Source organism: Cyphellophora attinorum (assembly GCF_001299255.1).
Source record: "Cyphellophora attinorum strain CBS 131958 chromosome Unknown Contig26, whole genome shotgun sequence".
Lineage (NCBI taxonomy): Eukaryota > Fungi > Ascomycota > Eurotiomycetes > Chaetothyriales > Cyphellophoraceae > Cyphellophora > Cyphellophora attinorum.
In genome coordinates this window covers 166155-180287 of record NW_017253254.1, presented here as the reverse complement: position 1 = coordinate 180287, position 14133 = coordinate 166155, and the positions used below count along the sequence as shown (strand labels likewise).

Here is a 14133-nt window from a genome sequence, read left to right as displayed (position 1 = left end):
AAGCTCTCTCTGCAGTCAACCGGTTATGTGTGGACCCTTATGTCAACCGGCGTCTACAGGAACTGTCCCGGGTAAGTCTGGCGATATCGTCAGCCGGTCTTGGAGCATACTGTCTACGTTAACCGGCAATATTATTAACGATGTCTGAAGCCAGGGCCTTGGACGTCGAGACACGAGACCATAAAGCATGATTTAATCTGCATCGATTGAGTCCCAGGAACTGCACTCACGTTGGTTGCGACAGACCCGGTCTGGTCCATGGGATCCTACGAAGTAGACCATGGTCCACTTTTGCAGAGACAGATAGAAGTCTCGATTAGGCAGGAAGCCTGCTGTTTTCAGCTCAGCATTAAGCTGACTTGTCAGAACGTGTAGCTCTCCTTGTGATCGCTGTCTTGTCAAGTACTTGAACACTACTTTGATCACCTCTAAACATTTGCGCATATGCGGTCGACTTTCTTCGCAGGGGCTCATGCTCGCAAGCGACCTCGCGCGCCATACCATGCCCCCCCACCTCCTCCTCTCATATCATGACTTGGTTTACTCGACGCCGTTCCACATCACTTCGCCTCCTCGGATGTTCTGTGTTTTCTTAGTCGCCCTAAACGAAGCACCTTTAGCCAAAACATCATGTCGGCGCCCTGGAAGAATTATCTCTGCGGCATCACCGCCCTATCGTTGCCACCTATGCCACTGAAAAGTTAGCGTTAATGACCCAAGCATGCGAGCTGGCATTCACGATCGTTTAGCCTCAAATGCTGTCGACTTTGCTCTAAGTACTTGCTCGCGCCGGTCGTGATGGTAACATTGCCAGCTGCGTACAACAACGATAGGGGGTCCAAAGCATATCAGGTGACCCCTTATGACGTCGATGAAACATGTCCTCTAGCCAGGGTTGCCAACTGCTTACACAGTATATCCATGTTCGCAATTTTACCCAGCAAATCCAGAGTGTCGAAAGTGGCCATGCAACATACAATACAGCCAGGCTGAATCTCAGGCGAGCGACCTTGCGAGTGAAGCGCTGATGTCCTAGGTCGCGTCAAGCTCTGGCCCGGTCCGCACGTTGGATACACTTCCCTGGGAAGGCTTCACGAAGAGCTATCGAATCATCGTATGACTCTAGTCGATGGCATTTAGCCGTCAGTTCTACCCCAGGTTTCGAATTGTGCCAGCGGCTTCAAAGCTTCGTGAGCTTCAACAATCTTAGCCGAGATTCATCGTTATCTTAGCCGAGCTTGATCGAAATAAGCAAGCAGGAAATGAAGGCAGCTCATGACCCTTCAACCGACGACGACGTCAATTTGAGTCAGTCTCTAACACGATCTACTGCAGTCCTGACCAATCAAGAATCTCCGGTAATCGCGTGGGAATTAGCCTTGGCTGCACGTCTTCTTTCCAGCCCTGCCTTGGTTATGTGACCGGGTACAAGGGCATGCTTGTGCCCGGCATATTGCGGGCCTGGAATCGTTGCCGATGGCGACGACCTTAACGGCCAGAAGAGGTCATATGACAGTTTTCGAGGCTTCGAGGAACTTCAATCCCGGATAAACTGGCTAATTTGCTCGAGGTTGGTCAAGAAAACAACATAAAGGCGTTCCTTCCCAACCAACTCACAGTGAGGATCATCAGCAGACACATTCGGTCACCCAGAATCACCTGAATAATCCTCAGCATGAAGATCGCCACAGCGTTGACCGGCCTCTTGGCCACTCTGACCATGGCCGCTCCCGTTGCCGAGCCTGAGCCAGAACCAGAGGCAGAGCCTAGTCTCATTGCACGAGGACCTGGAGGCACAAATTACATCCAGAACTACAACAGCAATTTGGGTGCTTTCTCCTCCAATATAAACGCCGGCACCTATTCCATGTACTGGGATCAAGGCGTCAACGGAGACTTTGTCGTCGGCTTGGGCTGGACCACGGGTGCTGCTCGGTAAGTGCATACTTCCATCGCCACGCTAGAATCGGCGAGCTGAACTCCTTCTCCAGCTCAATCACCTACTCCGGCACATACACTGCCAACGGCGGCTCCTACCTCGCGGTCTACGGCTGGGTCAATTCCCCACAAGCCGAGTACTACGTCGTCGAAAACTACGGCAACTTCAACCCATGCACTGGCAGCGGGGTCACGCAGCTAGGCTCGCTCTCCTCGGACGGCGGCACATACCAGGTCTGCACTCATACACAAGTCAACCAGCCGTCAATCACTGGAACGTCCACGTTCAAGCAATACTTCTCGGTACGCCAACAGAAGCGCTCCTCCGGTACGGTGACTATGTCCAACCATTTCAACTTCTGGTCCCGATCGGGTTTCAACCCCAACAATCTCAATTATCAGGTTGTGGCCGTTGAGGCTTTCTCTGGCACGGGGCATGCGACCATGACTGTCTCCTAGATGGGACGACTCACAGCTGAGGGAACCAAAGCGAAGAAGTGAATGTTGCGCATGTGGGTGAAAGGGTACTCCGCCATGAAACTGTTCAGCAACACATCTTACGAAAACCGACATCTTGTCATTCATGACTTTTCATTAAGCAAAGCCGCCCAAGTTCGTAGCACAATTTCGGGTCAATGCAAAACTTTATGGGACTGCAGCCCATCATTCATCAAGACACTTGTCGCGTCTGTTGATCGCTAGAGTCGTGCAGCGCCTCTAAGCCGGTCGAGATCAGGCAAATATCTGTTGTCCGGATACTTTCCGGTAGTAAAGTATACCTCCTGATCTACATTGCTGCCAAGGCGATTGCCAAGCTCGGGCGTAAAGACTCGCTGCAGAATTGATAATCTAAGTGTGTGCCAGCCTACTTCGCTCCTTGGTGACCACCGGACACAACACATTCGATTAGCCCAGCAAGCACGCTTAGTAGTAGGCCCGGCTGGCTACTGACGCAGACCACGCGCAGCGCCCTAGCAGCTTCACCGTCTGGTTCCTAGGTAGGTAGGTGGGTGGCAGTTTGACCTGATTCCAACCTGCATCGAGGTACTGTGCCTCCATTATCTGAAGAGAACCGCGGTAAGATCATAGCTTCTGTTTAGCCTCACATTCTTGGTGCTCCCTTACTGCATCGACGAACAACACGGTGCATGGCCTTGGATATCACAGCACTAGCGACTTACTGATGTTCATCCACTCGCTGCCCACTGACTCCCATTCGCCTTCACATCGGGCCCGTCGTATATGTACGACCTAGACGATCAAACACTTCGTGCCTCAAAACACCAAAAAATATATCATTCTGGAGTACATAGGAATCGAACCTATCACCTCTCCTAGTTAGGATTTCCTCGGCCATGGGACGCAACCTCGAGAGGCTGGGTCTTAGGCATAACGAGTCCATCTGTGCTAAAGGAGCGTCATACCACTAGACCAGAACCCCAACTTGAGAACTCCGAGCTTAGTGTGTGCTGATTGATGGCCAGAAATCAGATGCAATGGGTATATAAGATTTGATTCAGTGAGAGGAAAGACGGTGGAGGGCGAGGGTTCGTGGCAAGCGGAAGGGATTAAGTGCACTCCGTCCACAGTATTCACTTCAGACCACCTACCTAACTCCCGGACAGCAGCTCTCGACAGTTTCAAAAACACCAAAAAAGAAACATCTCTGGAGTACACAGGAATCGAACCTGTCACCTCTCCTACTTTTCAGACGGCGCCTCAACGATGCCATTCACCGGCTCCTTTTCAGGAGGGGGGCTCTCGCTCGGGCTGGCACCGCGTTGCTAAAGGAGCGTCATACCACTAGACCAGCACCCCGAAAGTGAGCTCGACCTCTCTGCGAGGATTGTTGAGCAAGAATCGGTGGGAAGGAGTATATGAAGGTCATGGGAAAGATCTAATGAGTCTAGATGAAGATGCGATAAGTCACAGTATAGTCTCCTACGGAAATCAATAGCACGCCTTCCGAATGCACTCGTCGATAGGCATACGAGTCCAACCCTCTCTCCACCAAAAGGCCAAAAAAGAAAAGAAAATGTCATCTGGAGTACACAGGAATCGAACCTGTCACCTCTCCTACTCTGCAGACCGCATGTTCGAGGTCCCCATTTCCCGTGTCCTTTGCAGGAAGGTACTGTGGCACCGACCTCTAGCGTATCGCATTGCTAAAGGAGCGTCATACCACTAGACCAGAACCCCGAAGGTGAGTTTGCGATTGATTTCGCGTGCTATTTGATGACGAGAAATTGGATGGTATAGGTATATGAGGATCAGATCAGAGTAAGTGAAGGATAGTAGTGGACGGCTAAGCGAAGGTGTGAGTGACTCAGTGTGATCTAGATGAAAGCCGAACAGTGGGCCAGAGTGACTTTCTAGCCATCCACGGACTGCACAAGTCGCAGGTCGATACGGCGCAGGTCGTTAAGGCCAAGCAGGTGAGGTGCAAGAAGGAGAAATCAGACAGTGTATCATCAGCATTGCAGTAGTACCAAAGGCAGAAACTGTCCGCACAGCTTAAGTCAAGCCGATGAGCAAAAGAGCAACTTCTTGATCACGAACATTTAACATTAAGTAAGTATCGCCAGATCTAGCCGTCTACACATGCGTCCCACAGCAGTTTCGATGTCTTGCAGGACGCCATCCATCGTCAGCATCAACATATCATCAGGGTATTATCCTTTCCCATCCGCCTCATTCAAATCTATGCCTCCCAAATATGCCCAAACATCAAAACACCATCGCTATGCCTTCGAAGCACACACAATCGCTCAGCGTAAACAAAACACGCTTCAGAGCCCCGAATCAATAACATTAATCGGCCCCTCCCCCGTAAACGCATCCCACGGCCCCTGCAGCGCCGTCATATGCTTTGGCATCCCCATCTTCACCAACTCCCCCTGATTCTCCAACAAATTAACATACAACCCCCCACTGACATGCCACGCAATATGGCAATGAAACGGCCACACCCCGGCATTATCCGCCTGGATCTGCAACACCATATGACTCGGCACTTTCGTGTCTTTATCCGCGGGCAGCAACATCTGCGTGTCCCTCCTTTGCGGATTGCTCGGCCTTGTTATACTGTTTTCATCCCAGAGGCCAGCGCCTTCGGAGAGAACGAAGTAGTTGTGGCCGTGCATGTGCATTGGGTGGCCGTGGGGGGAGTAGTTGTTGACTATTATCCGGACGGTTTCAGGCTGTGAGGAGGAGGAGGTGCCGATGGGGTAGATGTTCCAACTGTCCGGGTAAGTGTAGTTTGGATCGTTGGCGATGGCGCGGTACATTACTGGGTCGTTGAAGTTGACGCGGAAGGTGGATTCGTTCATCGTCCAGACGAGGTTGCCCGTGGCGTTGACGGTGGTGTTGACGTCGATTGTGATTGTCCTGTCTGGAGTCAAAGGTGCGGGCATGGGGAACAAGGGGACGGTGAGGTCGAGTGCGTCGTTGGCGCAAGGGTCAGCGCGGGGCGGCCAAGCGGTGGATGCGGGCTCGGAGGTGGTGTCGGTGTCGTCGTAGTAGATCACGGCAAGGCCGTTCGGTTGGTGGGCGAGCGAGCATGCGCTGACGGTGCTGCGCATCCAGACTGCGGGGAGGGAGGAGTTGGCGGTCACAAGAATGTCGGTGCGTTGGCCGATGCCCAGGGCGACGGTGTTGGTCTCGTAAGGGACGACGGGAACGAAGTCGTTGGCGATGACGGTCATGGTGTGGTCGTCGATGGAGAAGTGCTGCATTGTGTCGGCGCCGGAGTTGATGAGGCGCATTCGGTAGGTCTTGCCGCTTTCGAAGTGGAATTTGGCATAGCCGCCGTTACGCGCGCAGGGGAGGGTAGTCAGGCTGCAATCGTAGGTGCCTTTGCCTTGAATGAGATTGTTGTCGGAGAAGAGGGCGGAGCTGAGTTTGGTGAGGTTGGTGCCGAGTATGTCTTCCAGAAGGTCCCAGTAGTCGCGGAAGTAGGTGTCGGAGAGTAGAACTGGGCCCAGGTCTTCGTCGTACTCGACGTGATTTGGTCCGTGAATGATCATGGCGCCGTACAGGCCATCGGCGTATTGAGCACTGTAGTGGCTGTGGTACCAGGATGTGCCGTAAAGATCCGCAGTGAAGCTATAGGTAAAGGTCTCGCCGGGAGCAACGGGATACTGGCTGACGCCCGGTACTCCATCTTCCCAAGGTGCTCCCTTGTGGAGGATACCGTGCCAGTGTAGAGAGATTCCCTCTTCAGGGCCCGTGATCCGGTTCTCTATGGTCACCTCTATCGTGTCACCCCAATTCGCCTCTATCGTTGGACCAGGGTAGGAGCCATTGAGTAGCATGACATTGCGAGACACGCCGTCTGGAGCCTTTACACCACGTTCTGCGATCAGATAATATGATCTCGTCTGGTTGGTCACCGGAACATCATTCGGGTCGACCGCACCATTAGCAGCCTTTGACCCCCAAGGAGGTTGAGCAAGTTTTGATGATCCACGAACGCCCGCCTTGCCAGATCCAAACTCCTTCGAGCCGACATAAGAATGTAGCTTTGGCGCATCAAGTGTGCCGAGTAAGGACTTCCCGTTAGTATCTTCTTGCGATAACCATGGCTTCTGCCAGACCAACGACTCTGGTGTTATCGGATTTGCTTTGAAGTCTGGAGGGAATAATAAATCATGGACGTCTGCTATCGGCCGTTCTGGCACTTCGCCTGTTGCTGTGACCACCGAAAGCAATGCGCAGAACAATGCGATTATTGACCGAGCCATGCCGGGCAGCGGCAGCGAGTGTCGTGCAGGTAGCACAGAAGCGAATGGAATGCAGTGAGATCGTCAATGAAGAATGCCTAAGAAGAGGCAGGGAAGTGCAGGGGAATGAAGCGAGTGTTTATCATGCGTGGTACTGCAAAAGAATGGTACAACGAATGAATTACCTTCTGCGATGATGAAGCCTTAGCAGGCTGGGGAAGTCTCCTGCCACGATATTATAATTTTCAGCTCACCTTACGGATCATAAGAGTATGAGACTGCGCGCCCAGATTCAAGCCATGGGCCGCAGTGATTACAGTGTAGACAGGTTGGATGTCCGTATTCTGGTACAGAGTGGCTGGGGATCTCCAGCCTAACTGGAAAAAGCTTCCAGTGCTGTCCGCCAACCCACGAAGTTGGCCCAGACAGCAGAGGACTGTCGTTTGACTTGACAGTTCCATGCATATTGCGAGTATTTTGGCCTCTCAGCGACTCCTGGTGCAAGAGGACATCAAGTTTGCAGCAGAGATGTTTGAGGCGAAGCAGGTTGAGGTTCACATTGAGTGTCTTGGAACGATCCCGGAATAAGCATAAATATGGGGGCTGGTGTCTAATCTTGGGTAACAACGGAGAAGCTTATTGGTCGCAGCCACGTCAGCTCCGCTTGCGTCATGCGCATTGGTCGACGCTGGCACCGTATAACTGGGATAGCCACAGAACCTTCGTATTGGGATTTGGGCACGGACACCCGGGGTACTGGAGCTAAACGGTCAGGTATACGAACGTACAGATCTCGACTAATCTGGGTGGGCTCTGCTGGAACGTCGGGTATACCACGCGATCGACTTCGGATCGTTCGCCTTGGGGCGCTTGGCGACAGTAAGCGCTTGACACCACATTGATCCTGCCTGTACAGGCGTGGCAACAGCTAGCGTGACTGGTTACTAGCCGTCGGGCCTTGCTGACATCGCAACTCCACGGTGCATCCACATATAGTTGCACGGTTGAGACAGTGGCTGCCAGCTGCTCCAAGCCTAGATCATGCCGAAGCGGAAGCGGTCACCTTACATCGACTTCGTGAAAGACATGTGAACTGTCGACGCGCCTGTGCTGTGCTTGAGTGATAGTACTACTTTGCGTTCGCAAATGTAGCCCTTTCCGCCAACATTGTCTTCAGCGACTGTGCTTGGTCTTGTAGAAGATGAAAATCTGCGGTGCGGCGGTATCAGGCCCAAGGGCTGCTTGGGCGGGCTCCGGCTCTTCCTTTCCTTTCCATGTGAGTGACCGAGCCAGCAAGGACGGCCCGCGGGCGGAATCCTTGGGGCTTGATTCTGAACGTCCGTCGCAAGCGTCGTGTTTGCCTCAGTAGCAATGACCTGTTGTGCCCCTGGCGGCCTGCTGAGAGCACCCCTTGGCCCATCCGAAGTCGGCGACCTTTCCCTTCATAGTGTAACTTTGGCAAAGATCGACGAAATCCCACCAACGCCTTCGCTCAAATACAAATTGTAAATATCGTTAGCATGTCCCTCGGCAACCTTTGTCGCCGCCTGCGAAAGCGTGCAAGCCTCACAGCCAGGACAAAGTCCACAATGCAGGCAGGTTGGGCCACTTCTCCTGCCAGGCGCCCAGTATGTCCGGAACGCGTTCGTCGAAGCTGGACCTGGCGGGGCCAGAGCCATTTTGCCATCCCGAGTGTCCGTGCGCCTGCCTTTCCTGAATTGCGGCCTCGTTGAGACTGTCGGCCAGCTCTAGGATAGCGCCGCCTCCGACCAGAGCTTCCTCGTGGTTGTCCCTGATGTCCACGTTGAAGACATGTACAGGTCTGTTGAGAGGAGCGCCTCTTTCGAGTAGATTTTCCACAACTGCGTCCCAGCATCGTTCTTCGCAAGTGAAGATCACGTCGACCACACCGCCTTCTGTACCGACGGCGCCCTTGTCTCCGCGGTTGAGAGCCTCTATCCGAGCTGCACCAGCGTTCCAGTCGTGAAATCGTTCCGGGCCCCACTTGATACCGCGGTTCCTGTTGAGCATGTTGAGAATACCATTGTTCTTGTATAGCCTCTCGTCTTGTGCCTGCAGCTCCTCAAACATCTTGTTGTAAGAAGTATTGTTGAACGTGTAGACTTGTGGCTGCGATATTGACGGACCAGGGAGGCGGACGAAGTGACCTGTACCAAAGGATATGACAGGGTAGGCGTTGGGTGAAGTCGAGAGACGCAGGTGTGCTTCCATGCTGCGATTATTGTTCGAAGCGCATACTGTGCAGAACTTGAGCTTGTACGAATCTTTTGGTGGTGACGAGACCTCTGTCTGCCCATCCGCTTGCTGAGCCGGCTGAACTGGTTGGACTGGTTGTGATGTGGCAGGTGGCGAGGCGACTGGTGGTGCAGACGCAGGAGCAGGCTGCGGTGTCGAAGTACGAGCAGCGGCTGCCGCAGCTGCAGCCTGCCTTCTGGCCAGGCGAGGGTCGACTGACATGACTGACTTAAGTATCTGTGAGATTCTGGCTGTGGGCGTATCCAACGACTTGAGGTAGCGAGGCGTCGTCAGATATTCGTGATCGCATGACTACCCACACCGATTCTGTCAGCGCACGGTTGTCACAAAGGGGATATGCGATTCTGTCTGCGAGCGGTGGAAGTTGCAAAAACTGGTCAGAATTGTAAAGCGTAAAAATATGGTGTCTCATCAAGGCCACAGAAGTGACTATGGCAGCTCCAATAAGTGGTTCATCTTTTCAGGTGAAGAACGCAATAGCAGTATTCTATATCACGTACCTCATATTCTCATCTCTGCGTACCCTTCCTCGTGATCGTGTGCCTTTCGGTGGAACGTGCGAAGCCTGGTCAATATGTTTAGTCGGTGCTGTAGACTGCGGAATGTTTAGGTGAAAAAGATCCATGGCTGCCCAGGTGAAACACTAGCTCGGTTCTCCAGTGCATAGGCGCCTCTGGCGCTCGCTGTAGCCAATCACCGCCTGAAAGTCTAGGTAGCGCAGACTGCGCGGGCCTCGCTGCTCCTCGACTTGAACATTGCCGTTATTGTTCGATTGTCTATGGCGATATTGCCGGACCCTCCTTCTTCACCTTTTCGACCACACCCATCCTCTGAGCGCTGTCTTGATTTCGCGTTCCATCAACATCGATACCCATCTCATTCTCACGATTGCGCTGTGCGTTGTCCACTAAGCCGGCCTGCTTGTACCTCCTTCTTTGTTCCTTCTGTTTCTATTTATAACTTTGGGAATTGACGGCCTCACGCTTCTCTTCAAAGTCAGCAATCACGAGCCATCGCGATCAATCTCTTTAGCGAACATCATCCGACGCGCAAGCTCGTGGACAATATAGAACGGCGCCAGACGGACACGAGTTTGCGAGGACAGCCTGTGCCGGTCTACATTGCCAGCCCGGCTGATTGCGACTGACGGGCCCTTGTCCCTCGGTTTCGCGAGCTTGACTGCGCCTAGGCAATCGCGACTGAGCAGTTGCAACGCGCAAACAGTACAAGTGGCTGCCACGATTGCCGCTGCGCGCTCTCAATCGCTCCTATTGTCAGCCAACCGTTTGCGCCAACATGGCGACGCTGACGGCCTCTCCACCGACCATGTCTCCTCCTCTCAACTCCTCAAACAACCAGGACGCACCTTCATTACCGCCCTTGATAACGAGCTCGCCAGCACCACGCCGCGCGCCCTCAAACCAGCGTCCAACTTCGTTCGCAAATCACAGGATGTCATCCTACTCTTCGACATCACGAGCCTCCCACCCAGCCGCTTCCCGACCTGTATCCTACGTGTTTCCCGCCTTCCACTCGAGTCTATCCTATACATTTGTCCGCGACTTCGCTTACCCAACTACACATCCAATACATTATGGACCGCCACCCAACCAATCAGGTGTCACCACACCGGCCAGTGAGACTAGGAGGCTCTCGGACCCAGTGGTAGGACAATGGGAAGATTCGCGGTATACATGGTCAGCGACACCGCCATGGATGTCTGAAGTCAACGACTCAGGCAAGAAAGAGAGACTGCCAGCAATGAGCTTTTCAGATGGCGGCCCACCATACAGTGAAGACGAAGATCTACATTCACCAATCGTCACATCCTCCCGACACAAGAAGAGCCGATCACAGGCCGGCTTTCAGCGAGGTCGCTCGCCAGGCGATGCGGACGGGAGATACTTAGACCCGGAAGACGACGAGGGCGAGCCAGGCGGCGTCATAGAAGAGTATCCCGACCGACGACAACCACCAGAACACCGAGATTCAAACTTCGCCAAACCAATACAACGGCAAAAATCACCATACAAAGAACGCTCAGAACAGCTCTCGGAAGAGGGCTCAGATATAGACGAAGGCGACGGCCGCTTCTCCAAGGACTATTCCTTCACAATTGCCAGCCCGGACGAGGAAATGCACGGCAAAGCAGTAGCATTATTCGACTTTACCCGAGAACACGAAAACGAATTGCCCCTAAGAGAAGGCCAAATCATCCTAGTCTCATACCGGCACGGCCAAGGCTGGCTCGTGGCTGAAGATCCTCGAACAGGGGAAAGTGGGCTCGTACCCGAAGAATTCGTGCGACTTGTCCGGGACATCGAGGGCGGACTGAACGGCCTCAGCGCAGTCGGTCTCGATGCAGACGGGGCAGAGATGCTCAGTCCCATTTCACGAAACGAGCCATCGTCAGCTACACCCACACCAGCACAGCAGGAGTTCAGTCAGAGCGCACCAAAAACGGCAGTGTCGGAGGCGGCACAGCAGCATGTTTCGAAGCCCAGCGGCGAGAAGCACCCGCCTGTGCAAAGCACATTCTCCATCAGCTCGAGGGATGTCAGTCAGCCGAGGAGTGGCTCGGATTCGAGGGAGTCGGGCAAGTCGTGACGAGAAGGAGAATAAAAGGGGACGAGAGCGGCCTTTTCTTGTAGGTCACATCTTTCAGATCCTTCACACCTTTTTCGTGATGTGAGAATGAATAATTACGATTGAGAGGACGAGTGTGTCCTGCTTTATACGAGTTTCTAAGTGCTTCGATCTGCTCTCGCTTTGCCAATCCTCTTGCAAGGTTTTTTCCTTCTCAGGCTGATCAGTTCGACTACCCGAAGTGAAAGGAGGAATAAAAACAGCACGAGTAGCTCATGCGCAACACCAGATGTATCCTTGTCATCCGGACTGGTCTAGATCCCGGGCTGCGTGATGGCACCTGCTATTGAATACACCCGATCTTAAATCATGCCTCGAACGGCGGTGAAGCCTTTCTTACGTCAGTGAAGTCATCGTTCCGGGTTGCTTCGGATCTCCACTCTGTTGAAGAGGTATAAGTATCTGTCTCACCCTCAGCTACTTCTTCTTCTCATGCGACCTGTCGCAAGACTGCAAGACCGAGTTTCACTTGTCATGCTATGATAGCATCTGTTGCTATCTGGTGGGGCGATAGTAGATGGATGACTTCTCACAAATCTCGGACAAGTTCACAGGGCACGCACAGTCAGTCCTGGAACCAAAACACCTTCCGGTCTCTCTAGATGCATGTTGATGTGTGTATCTGACCTCCTTCTTTCGTTCGATATCCATGCCAGAGTGATACTATGCACACACAGCCAGTACTTCCTCTGTATTAAACCATGCCAGGGCCTTTGTGTAAAGTCAGTCACTCAAGGCATATTCCCGTGACTTCATCCGATGGCAATCGGCTCAGATCCACGCAAGGAACAGTGAATGCGATCCGGCCAAGACAGTGAGGTGATCGTTTCGGTCTGCCTCGGATTGTTTTTTTGCTCAAGAGGTATAAGTAGGCGCCTTGTCCTGGACGTTACCCTTCTCTCTTTCGACACTGCGGCAAGTCGTTCACCGACTGATTGCCATGCCATGCTAGCGCCTGCTGCTGCGTGGTGGGACGAGCTTCTTCGAGGGTTCAATTGCAGACGGACGTGTCTGCGTCACACGAGGGCCAGTCAGTGTTGTCAGGCCAGGACCAAGATTCGCTTGAGTTCGATCATGGAATCTAGATGGGGCATTGATCTAGGCCTACCCTTTGACCCGATGTTCTGGTATAGCCACCCTCAAACGCCCACCACCACCCTCCGACACTTCCCCCCCAAACCAACAACAACCCTCACAACTTCCCCTCCCTCACCATCTCCTTCACCTCACTCGCCCACCTCACATCCAACTGCCTTGGCCCCTCCTTCGCAAACTTGACCATGACAACCCTACTCTCATCCCCCTTCAACCCACTATCCTTCAACTCCGGCCCCGGCTTATCCAACGCCAACCAACTCCTCCCGTCCTTGGCCGTGCCTTTGCCTATCGGCGAGATATACTTGTCGCTCCAGGGCGGCGAGCCGTCTGTGGTGATGAACTGATAGAGCTCTCTTCGACGGCGGACGATTTCCGCTGCGTCTACTCCTGCGTCGTCCCCGCTTGTTCCTTTAGCTCCGTATACTGGCGCACCTGCCTCGGTATCTGGGTTCCTTGCGTCGAGGAAGCCGGAAGCGAGGTGTAATAGTAAAAATTGGGGCGGGAAGAGGATGACCTCGCCGGATTGTGCTGCGGACAGCCAGGCGTGCGCGGGCCGGTATTCGGGCGCCATGGTCTCGATCTTGTCGGCGGAGGCGTGGATGCTGGGGTTGTTGGTTTCTTTCAGGTGCACGAAGTAGATGTACATTTGGGTTGTGAAGCGTTTTGGGACATTGCTGTGGACACTGTCAGTCGAGTGAAAGGGGAAGGAGACGTTAGTGGGACGGGTCAAGTCGGTCGAATGAGAGAAATCGAGAACGAGTATGAGGCAACTCACGGTGGCGTGACCCAGTGCGTGAACGGCGTCAGCCCATCGGTGTGCAGCACCGCATCTTTTGACTGCTGGGCGAGCCAGTCTTTGAAGCTGATCTTTCCTGAATGCACCGCTTTGCGGCCTTCGAGTCGCACTTCTGGGCTGAGGGGGAGTAGACTCGTGGCGCTGGCGCTTTCCTTCGCTAGTAGGATGCCGGTCTCTCGAACAGTTCTCGGATCGCGCCTGTTCGGTATGCGAGGGAGTCTTTGTGTCGTTCGGGGTCGGTGGGGTCTGATGGGAGTGTGCCGTCTTGCGGGTCGAGGTTGCCGCCGGGGAAGACGTGGGCGGAGGGGAAGGCGGAGGAGGATTTGACGCGGTGGAGGAGGAGGATTTGGTTGGACGGGGAGACGAGGATTATGGAGGCAGAGGGGGAGGGTGGGACTGCGTCCTTCTTCGTGGTGTATTCGCGAACTTCGAATTTCGGCTTGGGAGCGCCGCTAGGTTTCGAGGGCGCCATGCTGGGTTGTGAGGTTGAGGCTGTAGTCCTGATGTTGTATCGCGCAGAGCGCAACGTTGGTCGATATGAAGGTCTGCTCGACAGCGCCAGCCTTGCAGTCTGGTTTACGGCGTTGTAGAATGATCGTACAGACGTCGTTGCGTCTATGGATCGACGAGGTATAGATGTTCCCAGCTGCGTCCTCA

General features: G+C 53.6%; 5 protein-coding genes across 5 annotated transcripts; 2 read left to right on the top strand and 3 right to left on the bottom strand.

Moving 5' to 3' along the window:
• Positions 1 to 1675: 1675 nt before the first annotated feature.
• AB675_3647 (Endo-1,4-beta-xylanase 1) lies at positions 1676 to 2397 on the top strand (the record flags this gene model as incomplete). The annotated part of the gene is made up of 2 exons (XM_018143716.1): positions 1676 to 1935; positions 1992 to 2397. 2 exons carry the CDS (start codon positions 1676 to 1678, stop codon positions 2395 to 2397), a joined length of 666 nt encoding a protein of 221 aa, XP_017997083.1.
• A 2330-nt stretch (positions 2398 to 4727) lies between these two features.
• Positions 4728 to 6680, bottom strand: AB675_3646 (Laccase-2; the record flags this gene model as incomplete). Its single annotated transcript, XM_018143715.1, has 1 exon — positions 4728 to 6680. One exon carries the CDS (start codon positions 6678 to 6680, stop codon positions 4728 to 4730), a length of 1953 nt encoding a protein of 650 aa, XP_017997074.1.
• A 1545-nt stretch (positions 6681 to 8225) lies between these two features.
• AB675_3645 (RNA polymerase II subunit A C-terminal domain phosphatase ssu72) lies at positions 8226 to 9137 on the bottom strand (the record flags this gene model as incomplete). The annotated part of the gene is made up of 1 exon (XM_018143714.1): positions 8226 to 9137. The coding sequence occupies one exon, from the start codon at positions 9135 to 9137 to the stop codon at positions 8226 to 8228; it is 912 nt and encodes a 303-aa protein (XP_017997073.1).
• A 1095-nt stretch (positions 9138 to 10232) lies between these two features.
• AB675_3644 (NAP1-binding protein 2) lies at positions 10233 to 11543 on the top strand (the record flags this gene model as incomplete). Its single annotated transcript, XM_018143713.1, has 1 exon — positions 10233 to 11543. One exon carries the CDS (start codon positions 10233 to 10235, stop codon positions 11541 to 11543), a length of 1311 nt encoding a protein of 436 aa, XP_017997099.1.
• Positions 11544 to 12774: 1231 nt separating this feature from the next.
• AB675_3643 (uncharacterized protein) lies at positions 12775 to 13948 on the bottom strand (the record flags this gene model as incomplete). The annotated part of the gene is made up of 3 exons (XM_018143712.1): positions 12775 to 13354; positions 13456 to 13623; positions 13659 to 13948. 3 exons carry the CDS (start codon positions 13946 to 13948, stop codon positions 12775 to 12777), a joined length of 1038 nt encoding a protein of 345 aa, XP_017997006.1.
• Positions 13949 to 14133: the final 185 nt, after the last annotated feature.